Source organism: Calypte anna, chromosome 17, assembly GCF_003957555.1.
Source record: "Calypte anna isolate BGI_N300 chromosome 17, bCalAnn1_v1.p, whole genome shotgun sequence".
Classification (NCBI taxonomy): domain Eukaryota; kingdom Metazoa; phylum Chordata; class Aves; order Apodiformes; family Trochilidae; genus Calypte; species Calypte anna.
This window is the reverse complement of record NC_044262.1, coordinates 933,412-945,166: the sequence shown is the minus strand read 5'-3', so window position 1 is coordinate 945,166 and position 11,755 is coordinate 933,412. Positions and strand designations below refer to the sequence as shown.

At 53.8% G+C, this 11,755-nt stretch overlaps 2 protein-coding genes across 2 annotated transcripts; one reads left to right on the top strand and one right to left on the bottom strand.

Annotated features, from left to right (window-relative positions):
* Window positions 1–950: 950 nt before the first annotated feature.
* On the bottom strand, window positions 951–2,167 carry SSNA1 (SS nuclear autoantigen 1). Its single transcript, XM_030461354.1, has 3 exons — window positions 2,108–2,167; window positions 1,840–2,039; window positions 951–1,210 (listed from the first exon to the last, which is right to left on the bottom strand). The coding sequence occupies exons 1-3, from the start codon at window positions 2,157–2,159 to the stop codon at window positions 1,088–1,090; spliced, it is 375 nt and encodes a 124-aa protein (XP_030317214.1). The 5' UTR covers window positions 2,160–2,167; the 3' UTR covers window positions 951–1,087.
* On the top strand, window positions 1,952–11,426 carry ANAPC2 (anaphase promoting complex subunit 2). Its single transcript, XM_030461353.1, has 13 exons — window positions 1,952–2,300; window positions 2,916–3,538; window positions 4,136–4,268; window positions 5,777–5,951; window positions 6,074–6,193; window positions 6,661–6,778; window positions 6,872–7,053; window positions 7,201–7,342; window positions 8,016–8,091; window positions 8,603–8,806; window positions 9,509–9,638; window positions 9,915–10,150; window positions 10,955–11,426. Exons 1-13 carry the CDS (start codon window positions 2,217–2,219, stop codon window positions 11,165–11,167), a joined length of 2,436 nt encoding a protein of 811 aa, XP_030317213.1. The 5' UTR covers window positions 1,952–2,216; the 3' UTR covers window positions 11,168–11,426.
* The last annotated feature ends 329 nt before the right edge of the window (window positions 11,427–11,755 follow it).

Below are 11,755 nucleotides of genomic sequence, written 5' to 3'. Positions count from 1 at the left end.
GTGTTACAGCTGCTCTTTTCTGCCCTGGGTGTCTTGAATATTTCTAGAATGATAATGCAAAAAAAAAAAAAAAAAAAAAGTATTCAGTGTTTGACATGATCCAAGCACTGTGGGAACAGGAGGGCAGGCAGTGCCCTAAGGCTTCTCCCAGTAATAAAATGCTTGAGGAGAAGAAGCTGAGAGTGGGATAGAATGAGGAAAAATGCAGGACTGCTACTGACTGCTGGATTTAAGGGATGAGTCAGGTAAACTGATCTGTGGAGCTCAACACTGAGCAGTGCCTGCAGCTGGGAGCCATGCACTCGGCCTGAGATGAGGGACTGTGTTTGAAGATAATCCACAGCTTTTCTAGCAGAAAAGGTCTTCTTGCACATCTTACAACAGGCTCAGGCCAGTTTAAGGCAGCTCTATCTCTAGATTTGCAGCTTAACAAATCTGGCAGGTGGCAAAGCAGAAGCTGCTTGCAATTAAAGTTAGGGACAAGGTGTCTGAGTTAGTCCTGGCTTGGTTCTGCTGTGAGGAATGCTAAAGCCAACAAGATCCTACAGCTTGTTCCATGCTGGAATGCTGCTCTGGTACTCTGGGTGCTGTTCTTGGTCAATCAGCTCCATGACTCCATCACCTCTGGTCAGGAAGGAGGCATGGGAGAAGTGCAGAGTGTGTCCTGCTGACCTCTCTGCTCCTCCCAGCTTGCCTGCTCTACCTTGTAACTGGGATTTGCACCTTGCCAAGTGCTGCCTTTGCACTTCCAGGCTTTGTGCTCTAATCCCTGCCTGTTTAGGTGAACTCTCAGCTTGCTCTTGGCAGAACAAGGTGAATGCTGGTTTGAGGTCAGAAGCATTAGCTGGTAAGTCACCTCCTGGGCTATGTTCCAGTATCACTGTGCTCAAAATAAAGGGTAGATTTTGTAGATACCTACCCTGATGTCTAGGATTTGAGGATTAGCTGTAGTAGATCTCTAATACCAACGTGCATCTGAAAGGAAAATTTACTTCTGCAAAACAAAGACTTTTATTAAATGTGGCATCCTTGTATCAGAAGAGCAGCTGCCCCAGACCAAGAGGACTTTCCAGGTTGAAGAACAAGTTCAGTTATTCTTTTGTCCATGTGCTTCTTTTTCTTTTGAGGGGGTCTGTGGCTCACTGGCTTTACCAGCAGTCTCAGTTTCTCCCTTCAGGGCATCTAGCAATGTCTGAGAACTCTCCAGAATCTGGGAAACAAAGAAATAAAAATAGCTTATTTTTATGTGAAGTGTTTCTCTTATGAGCTCCCTTTGCATGCAGCTGATCTGCTTTGCAGCAAGAGGGATTCTCCAGCCCTAACAACTCCTAATTCTCAGGGACACATCATCCTGTGGGAATATCTGTGCAAGAACTTCTCTGGTTCATGCCAGGGAAGAGATGCAGGGAAGTGTCCCTGCAGGATGAGGCACCAGCAGGATGTGGGATCTCACTGTCTTGTCCATGGAAGAAGTTGGGGTCCTGTGACTGTGGAAAGGCAATGAGTGGGATTACAGGCTGAACATCCACAGGAAAGGAACTTGGTTCCTGGTTTCTGTTGGCAGGACTCGTGCATTTCCTCTCTAATCCCTCTGCTTTTCACCTACTGTGTCTTTTCACAATTTCAAGACCTATGAATTCATTTGTAGGCTGGGGGATTCCTTTTCTTCTCCCAGATCAGGGCTGGGAGAGGCTTTTTCCCGAGGGCTCTGTCCCAGACTCTGCTTTGTGCTGTCCTTTGACAAGGTGCTTTCCCCAAGCTCCAACAGCCCCAAAACAAACCCGAACCTCCCCGTTCAGGGGGGCGGCGGGGCCGGGGGTTTCCTGGGCCGGGCGGTACCTTGTCGTAAGCCGCCTCGGTCTCGGCGATGGTTCGGTCCAGTTCGCTGCGGAGGGCGAGGTTCCGGGCCAGGCTCTCGCCGGTCCGGGCCAGCCGCTCGGTCAGTGCCCAGATCCGGCCCTGCAGCCGACTCCGCTCCGCCTCCTCCTCCCGGATCCGCCCGTTCACCTCCTCCCGACGGGCGCGGAGCTCCGACAGCCCTGCGCGGTACCGACCCGTCAGCCCCGGTACCGGCACCGGCACCAACCCCTGCCCCAGCCCCGCTCACCCTCCCGCAGCTCCGCGTTGTAGTCCCGCAGCGCGGCCCCCGCCCCGCTCATCGCCCCGGCCCGGCCCAACGTCCCCTCCGCTCCGCCTCTTCCTGCGGCGCGGCCCGCATGGAGCCGCCGGCGGGCAGGGAGCTCTCGGCCGCCTGGAACACGCTCAGCACCGCCCTGGTACCGCCCGCAGCCCTGGGACTGGTGAGCAGGGGCAGCCGGGGGGCTGCGGGGCCGGCGGGAGGGCAGGGAGGGCCCGGGGCAGGAGGAGGAGGCACCGCACACCTCACGCCACTGTCCTTGGTCTCGGGGCCGTCTCGGCTGCGGGGGGCCCAGGACCGCTGTCCCCGGCGTGGCCTCGGTGGCCTCGGCCTCCTCCCCCGGCCTGGCCGGTGCTCACCGAGGGAGCTGCCGGGGGTGGGCGGGGGAAGGGGGAGCTGCGGGGCGGGGGATGCGTTTGTTCGGGGGCTGCCAGGAAAGAAAACCGTCAGGGTCACCCCCAGGAAAGCCTCAGTGCCAAAAAGCTGCGCTGCTCGCCCGTCTGTTGGGCTGACACCGACCAGGGAGGGGTTTGCTCCTGAGCCTGGGGTTTGGAGGGCCTGAGCGATGCTCCTGGCTCTCCCTTCAGCAGCCACGGCCCAGCCAGCCCGAGGGTCCTGCAGTGGTGACAGCAGCGACAGCAGTGACAGCAGTGCCCCGTGTTTGGGTGTTAGGGCTGGGAGGTGTCCACCAAACAGGGGCCCAGACCCCAGCAGCTCTTCAGGTCCTCCTGGAGAAGTTTTTTTGTATCTTTAACCCGGTGTCCCCTCCGCTTTCCAGGCAGCTCCCAGGTCGGATGCTGCGGGGCCACTGAAGGATGCTGAGCTGCGGGCAGCCCTGGAGGTGCTGCGGTGTTATGACTTGCACTCCATCGTGGAGGAGTGGTTCATCGAGGTGCTGCAGACTGACCTCCAGGCAAATATAGCTCCTGAGTTCTGGAACTGCATCGGCCAGTATGAAAATACAGCTGAGGAGCACCAGTGCTCCTCCCTCCTTCTGGATGCCTTTAGCCTCCTCAAGTGCCGCTTGGACCCCTACTTGAACAGCCTGGAACTGCTGGAGAGATGGACCAAGGCAGGCTTGCTCTTGGGAACAGGTGCTCAGATGCTGCAAGAAAAAGTCTACACCATGTTCAAAGCTATCCTTTTCTTTTCCACTACCAAGTCCTTCCAGGAAATGATCCAGCAGTTCTACAGCCGCACTTTCAGGATCTACATGCGGCAGTGGAAGAAAGGAGAAGATGGAACAAATGAGTGTGAGAGCAGCATGAGTGAGACCGAGCAGGAGAGTGATACAGAGGAGGGTGGAGGAGAGAGCCTGCTGTGTGCAGGCTGCAGCAGCAAGAGAGAGCAGTGCTGGTGCCCCAGAGCCATGGAGCAGTTTCAGCAGCTCAATGACATTCTGTACGTAGGTGATGGGGTGGTGGCTGTCACTCAGGAGAGGGGAGCAGCAGCAGCAGGAGGTGTTCTTGTCCAGTTCTGGTACTGAGAGGTTGTGGTGTCTCTGTCTCTGGAGATACTCAAAACCAAGTCTGTATCTACTCGTGGTGACTCTGCTCTAGCAGAGGGTCTGGACTACATGATCTGCAGAGGTCTTTGCCAGTCCCTCCTATTCTGTGATACTGGTTAGAGAACTTGACACAGGGTTCTGTGGCTGGTTGCCAGCTGGTGATGGAACTAGAGCAGATCTTTAGAGAGAAAGTTCCTCCCCCTGGCTAAGGGAATATCTTCCTCTTGCTCTGAAGCCTTCTGTCCACAAAGAAGCAAACTTCTAACAAAAAAGCTTTTGGTAGCTATAAAATAATGTCTGTAAGGAAGATGGGGTAGAGGTGGTGTCGTGTTATACATGGAGGGCATGTATGGAACTATCAGGGCATTTAAAGGAGGAGCTATGCACCTGTGGAGCATCAGGGAGGAAGGTGCCTTGGGGCAGTTAAATGTTCTGCTTTTGCCTGCAGCTTTGCTTCCCTGGTCTGAGTCAGGTCCCTTCTGTGTCTGCAGCCGCCGGCTGAATTTGCTGGAGAGAGTGAGTGCTGATGCTGTCACCACCATCCTGCACAGGATGATAGAGGAGAGGATGGAGCAGCGCTGCAGGGGGGAGTATGAGCACTCCTTCCTCAACGAGTTCCAGGAGGTAGGCAAAGCCTGCAGGTCACCAGGGCCCATCCCGTGGGAATGTCCCACTGCTCCAGTTACTGCCTGAGCACCTTGGGTTAAAAGTGGATTCCAAGCAGGAAAACACCTGGTCCTGTGCTGTGACTCCCACCATCCGTGGCAGAAGAGGTGGTTGAACCCCCCCCATGTGGGTTTAATGGACCCCTGTGTAATGGGCCACTGTGTTTCACCTGGAGAAGTCTGTAGTAATGAGGGAGTTTCTCTGGTTCTGCTTTACAAACTGCAGGAAGAGGCAGTGCCAGCTGGCCTGCAGAGAGCCCTCCCTGGGGCATCATTTGGATTGTGTGCCTGTTTTATTTTTACTTTCCAATTTTTCAGCATCCCTTTAAAACAGGAAGTGAGGATGGGAGGTGATGCTCTGGTATGGATCTCACCAGTGGGACATTTACAGAATTAAGATCTTTCCTTGCAACCTACCTGCTTGTTTTCCTGCTACCTTAAGCAAAGTTCACATTGGGCTCTTTACCCAGTGTGACCTTAAAATCAAATTCTTCTCTGGATACTGTCCTGGCTCTGCAGGCTTGCCCTGAGTTCTTTGTTCCCTGCAGCATGACCCTGCCTTTGCCTGGGTTGAAGAACAATGCATGAAGTCAGGTTGCCATGCAAACCAGCCTGCTCTCTGTGGTTGCCCTAGTTTCCTTGTTGGTTGCCACTCTGTCTGTTTTTGTTGTCTGCCAGTGTTGTCAGTCATTGTGTTTAATCCCCTGTAGTTGCTGTGCAACACGTTCTTTATTGGACTTAGTGGGAAATGCATTTGGATGACCTGGAGATTGTTCAAGGGTATCTGAAGGGCACCAGAGAAAACACAACTGCCTTCTGCTGGTCAGGTGTTGCAGGGGGTCCCCTTGCTCCCACCTCATCTGAAAGGCCAGGGTAAAGTTAACCTCATGTGGTGAAGTTAACCTTCTGATGCTCTCTGTTCAGGTTTTTCTTTTATTATTTCAGTGCATAGTCTGGCACTGGAGGTCTTGGTTTCAAGTGGTGGAGTTTGTTTGGTCAGAATCTGCTTGTGAGTCCTTGGGCCGGTTTGTTCTTCCTTGAGTTCAGGAATCACAGACACTTTGGGCCAAAAGTGCTGTGATGAGTGATTTGCTCATATAAAAGAAGAGTTCTGTGAGCACAGAATGGAGTTCTGCAGGAAGAGAGGCTGCAAGTTTTTGAGTTTACTCTCTCCTTTTTTTGGATCCCAGCACCTATGCTCAGTCCTCAGGCATTCCTTACCTTCTGGGACACATCAGCAGAGTCTCTACACTGTGTCTATAGCTCAAGCCCATATTCCTTCAGCCAGGCTGTGCCCAGCTCTAGCCCAGGTCAGGCTGCATTTGGAGAGGAGCTGGAGGTGATGCTGGCCCTGGCTGCTCCTTTCTGCTTCCTCTGGGAGGCCCCAGCAACGGGGTGAGCGTGGGACATCACTGTGCATCCAGCTGTGGTGTTCACCACCTCTGTCCTCTCCCTCTCCTTCTGCAGTGGATTGAGAAGGTGATTGGTTGGCTCAGCAGGGTTTTCCTGCAAGATGGTCCCTTGGCACACTGCTCCCCAGAAGCCAGCAGCACCCTGAAGCGCTGGCGCTGCCACGTCCAGAGGTTTTTCTACCGCATCTACGCCAGCATGAGGATCGAGGAGCTCTTTGGCATCATTAGAGGTAGGGCTCACCCTGCAGTGTTCATCCACTCGTAGATTCTGCCTCCATCTGCTCTGCCACACCATCACCTCCTGCCTTCCCACAGAGCATGGCACTGTTTCTAATCTCCTCTTGGTTTGTAGATTTCCCAGAGTCGAAGCCGGCTGTGGAGGACCTCAAGTTCTGCCTGGAAAGGACTAACCAGAGGCAGCAGCTGCTGAGCTCCCTGAAAAGTGCTCTGGAAATGAGACTTCTGCATCCTGGTGGGTTTTACATCCCCGTGTATGTTGTAACACCCTGAGGAGCCTGGGCCTGGAGCTGGGGAGTCTGCTGGGAGCCATCATCTGAACTGGTGTTTGATGAGCCAGGCTGTGCACGTTGTGTGCTCCTGGGGATGGAGTGTGCATGGGCAGCAGTAGCTGGTGGTATCCCAGCCCCTTCTTGCCTCATTTTTACAGGATGTTGAGGAGCTGAGCTTGATGTTTAGCTTCTCTGCTATGTGTAGTCTGAGCTCCTAACCCAGAACTGGGGCTCATCTGGGTTATAGGAGTCTCTGAGCCCAGTTCCAAGTTCAGTTGCTACTGGTTTCTCAGGCATACAGCTCGATCTCTCCCTTTGGCTGGGACAGAAGATCAGCAATCCTACCCCTGCCACTCCGTAGGTGGAACAGAGGGCTTGGAGCAGCCAGGCTGTTAGTCTGGGATACTGACCCCCTCTGCCTCTCCTGTAGGAGTGAACACATCCGACATCATCACTCTCTACATCTCGGCCATCAAGGCCCTGCGGGAGCTTGACCCCTCCATGGTTATCCTGGAAGTTGCCTGTGAGCCCATCAGGAAGTACCTGAGGTAAGAGGCTCCTGGGGCAGTCTCACACCTCCCCTTCTCCTCCCCATTCTTTTTCCCTTCCCCTACCCTTCACCCTCTCCATGCCTCCTGCAGGACCCGGGAGGACACGGTGCGGCAGATCGTGGCCGGGCTCACAGGGGATGCTGAGGGCTCTGGAGATCTTGCAAATGAGCTCTCAAAAGCTGATCCAGTGACCCTGGAGAATGGCCAGGAGAGTGATGATGACATCTCAGAACCAGGGGATTGGGTTCCTGACCCGGTGGATGCAGATCCAGGTGAGATGCCAAGACCAGAAGTCCTGGCAGCCCCGTTTTCCTGGGTGGGCTGAGGTCTGGAGCAGGTCATCCATCTGCTGGCCCTCCAGAGCTGGGCTGGGGGAGATCTTTGTTAATCTTGCACTGTTGTCTGCTGGATTTCATCAGGTAAATCCAGTTCCAAGCGTCGGTCCTCGGACATCATCAGTCTGCTGGTGAGCATCTATGGCAGCAAGGACCTGTTCATCAACGAGTACCGCACGCTGCTGGCTGACAGGCTGCTACATCAGTTCAACTACAGTGCTGAGAGGTGAGCTCCAAATGCCCAGCCCCTGGGTTCTCCATGGTAAAATCACCTGACAAAGCTGTGCTTCAGCCTCCCTCCTAGGAAACAGCTCCTTCTGGAGCTTTGGGTTTGCATCTAGAATTTCCTCTTCCTGCTTCTTGCTCAGTCCTGCCCTTGGCTTGCATAATAGGGCAGCACGTAGGAAGCTGGAGGCACCAAAACCCTCTTAGCTCCATCCCACGTGATTTGGTGACCCTCACAACTTGCACAGGCTGATTAGGGTCAGTTGAAAGTGTCAAAGTACAAAAAAGGGACGAAGCACCAGGAGACCTCAGTTGCAACCCAGCTCTATCTCTAGATCCAGCACTTGTAGTGGTTTTCCTTTCTGTGAAGTGCAGCTTGGGGTGGGCAGGCTCGGGCAGGCAGCTTGTGAGTGCTGGGGTTGCACTGTGTCACCAGGGGGGATGGCTGAGCCCAGCTGAGGAGGGTGGGAAGGTCTCCAAAAACTGCTGGTGTAGAGAAGGAGAGACTGTTCCTCACTTAGATGCCAGGAAGCATCCCATTTGGATACTGGGCTTCTAGGAACAGCACCCTTGTGCCAGGGCCTCTCTCTTCTGGTTGTGTTGCCAGGGGTGGATGCCAGGCCAGGCTCCCCTGGCTGAGGGACCTGTGGCTCAGCTCTTGTTTCTCTTCTCAGGGAGATCCGCAACGTGGAGCTGCTGAAGCTGCGGTTTGGGGAAGCTCAGATGCACTATTGTGAAGTCATGTTAAAAGTAATAATTTTGTTTGGGTTTGTTTTCTTTTTTACATTCGAGTCCTAGGTGTTTGAGTTCCTTGGGGAAGTGACCCAGAAAAGGATCTTTTAGGAAAGAAGGGTGCCCAAATTCCCAGTGAGGGGGCTGATTTTTGACAAGCAGGAGTGCATTCAAAATCCTCTCTGTTTTTTAAACCCTGTGGGTTGGGTTATTGCCTCTGGGGGGTGATTGGGACTGTAGAGCTGGGCCTCTGGGGTTTATTTCACTTGGAGTGCTGTGGGGAGAGCACAGATCTTTAGGGACTCCACTGTGGGCTGGTGCTGAGTTGTAAGCTCTTCCTCAACTTCCCCACAAACGTTTCAAGGTTTGTAGCAGACTTTCTAGGGGACACACGTGGTGATGTCCTTTCTGATGCCCCCATCATGGTTTGCAGACAACACTAGTCACTCTGTTTAAGCTTCTCCTCTACTAAGAGTTGGCACTGAGCTGGAAGAGAAGGAGCTGCCTCAGCTTCCTCTGCCTTTTCCAGGATATGGCTGACTCACGACGCATCAATGCCAACATCCGTGATGAGGAGGAGAAGCTCCCAGAGGAGGAAAGGCCACCCTTCAGTCTTGTTGCTGTCATCCTGTCAAGTGAGTTCTGGCCGCCACTGAAAGAGGAGAAGCTAGAGCTTCCAGAGCAGGTCAAGGAAGCCATGGAAGCCTATTCCAAGAAGTATGAGAAATTAAAGGTGAGAGAAGCCCAACCTTCCTTAAAAAAGGTCCATGCTGTCCAGACTTTGCAAAAAAAACATGTTATCTAACAAAGATCCCTTTCACTTTCCTTAAACCTCAGCTGTTGTTATGGTGGAATCCCCAAATCCTTTGTCTTTGACTCAGAGTTAGAAGCTGTTGCCGAAAGAAGGGTTTGTCTCCTGTAGGGTGCCTGGGTGGTCCTGGTGATTGCTATTAGGGAAGAGAGTTTTCTACAGTATGCCCATGCTTGTTAGATAAGTGGGTGCTGAGGTGAAAGTTTCTCAGCATCAGAAATCTGGTCTAAGTTTGTTGGCCTGAGTTCTGCAGTAGTGAGAGTGACATCCTGTCCCTGTTGGGCCCCTCCTGGCACTTCCCTGCCCCGTTTGTCCTCTTGAAAAGCAGCTCTTCACATGGCCTCATGTTAAGAGTTGCTGTTAGCCTGGAGTTAGGTGAATGTTGCTGCTGCTTCTGTCTGTGATCTCTGTTGGGTCTGAACTTGTGCTGAGGAGGATGTTCCCATGATGGGGAAGGGGACTGGGTGGTGCTGGATGACTCGTGGGGAGAGGGGCAGCTTCTGGATCTGGCAGAGGTGTATGGATGCAGCTGGCCCTGGTGGTGGAGGGGAGTTTGCAATAATGCAGCATTTGGTGGTTCCTGTTTAAAACTGTGCTCTGAGCAGCTGCTTCCCCTTTTTCCAGGCCATGAGGACCCTGAACTGGAAGTACCACCTGGGCCTGGTGAGCTTGGACGTGGAGCTGGCGGATCGCACGCTCTCCCTGTCCGTGTCCCCTGTGCACGCTGCCATCATCCTGCACTTCCAGACCAAGAGTGAGTGTTCAGCACACCCACCCCTGGCTCTGGGCTTCCTGAGGGGGGGCAGACCATGTTGCTGGGGTCTCTGAAGGCTTTGAGAGCTCTGGCAGCAGGAAGACCAAGACTTGGTTGGCAGGCTTGGCTCCATTGCAAGGCTCAGCCAGGTCTGCAGCTCCCCGAGGAGGCAGCACCCAGCAGGGCCCCAGCTCAGCTTGCACCCTGCTGCTTGCTCCTGGCAGTGAGGGTGGGCAAGTGTCCTCTTCTCTCCTCTGACATCTGTGATCTCCACAGGCACATGGACACTGACAGAGCTGAGTGAGGTGCTCAAGGTGCCCGTGACATCTCTGAAGCGTAAGATGACGCTGTGGCTGCAGCAGGGGGTCCTGAGGGAGGAGCCCCCAGGAACCTTCACTGTGATTGAAGAGGAGCAGAAGGACCAGGTGGAGAAAGTCGTGCTGATAGACAGTGATGAGGAGGGGGACTCTGCCATGGCCTCCCAGGCTGACCAGAAAGAGGAGGAGCTGCAGGTACCTGTCCCTGTGTCTCAGGGATTGAGGATGATGCAAACATGGTCCAGGATCAGGTGTCCCTGCCTATGCAGGGGGCTTGGATCTTGAGGATCTTTTAGGTTCCTTCCAACCCAACCCATTCTATGACAACATCCCATGCTTTTGGCTTTGGGGAATCTGATTCAGATGATGGATTCCATTTGTGCTGTGGGTTTGCGTTTTCCACTGTCCTGTCTAGGTCCATCCTGGGTGTGCTCTGAAGTTGGTATCTCTTGGTTAGTGCTCACTGGTACAGGTGCTGGATTGCTGCATTTCCTCCAGGAAAGTGCCAGGCAACCATCTGGGAATCTCTAAATCTATTTTTCCAGCATGAAAAAAGAAAAGTCTGAGACATGATTTTGTAATTGAAAACGGTCAGAACTGATTTGGATTCACCCTGGCACTTAGACTGCCAAAAAGGCTTTCCCAACACTACCAGCTGGACCTTTGCCTCCTCTGTGTTGTGGGTCTTGGACACTTGAAGCAATTTTCCTGCCCCTGTGTCATGTTGTGTGTTGTGCCACTGTGCAACACATCGTTGTCATACTGGTGTTTATCCACTGAGGGTCATGCATGTGCTGCAGAGCAGATCCTGCTTTCCAGCTGAGTGTCCCAGTGCCTCATGCTCTTCTGGGATATTTCCTGGTCCAAAACTGGTCCAAGCTTGTGGCTGAGACAACTTGCTGCCAGGCACAGCCCTGCTCTGCACTTGGGACAGGGGATGCTAAAGCAGCCCTTTGCTTCATGTGTGATTTACTGTGGCCTCTGTCTCCCCTTCTGCAGCTGTTCTGGACATACATCCAGGCTATGCTGACCAACCTGGAGAGCCTGTCCTTGGAGAGGATTCACAGCATGCTGAAGATGTTTGTGATGACTGGCCCAGTGGTTACAGAGATTGATATACAGGAGCTGCAAGGTTTCCTTCAGAAGAAGGTTCGGGACCAGCAGCTCATCTACTCAGGGGGTGTCTATCGCCTGCCCAAGAACTGCAGCTAGGCTGGGAGGGTCCCTGTGTTCCCCTGCCCAGTTCCCTGTGCTGCCCAGCTCTCTCTGTCCTGCTGGGGAGTTGCTCTGGGGGGTTTGCTGTGCCCTCCTCCCCAAACAAGTGTCCTTTCCCCCTGGAGGCAGCTCAGCAGCAACCTGAGCCCTGCACACTACAACTTCTGTGCCTGGGCCTTCCCCCCATTGCTTTTCCTCCCTGTACGTGTCTGGGCCCCCTTCTCAGGCTAATAAAACCCAGCAGTCTCCTTTTTCAGATGGTGCCATCTCTTTGCTTTCCTCTCAGCAGCTCACTCTTTGCATCAGCCTTCCCACGCCCAAAGTCCAGGCAGGAAACTCCCCAGTCTGGGCACCATTGCCCTCGTTTGGGTCTCCAGCTGTAGCCTCAGGAGGTTTTGGGAGGGGGCTCTTGGCTCCTGTTGCTGTCTGGGTCTCTTTGTGTGGCTGAAGCAGCATCACCAGCATGGGGTCATGGAATCATAGCATGGGTTGGGTTGGGTTGGGTTGGGTTGGAAGGGATCTTAAGGCTCATCCAGTTCCAACCCCCCCTCATGGGCAGGGACACCTCCCACCAGCTCAGGTTGC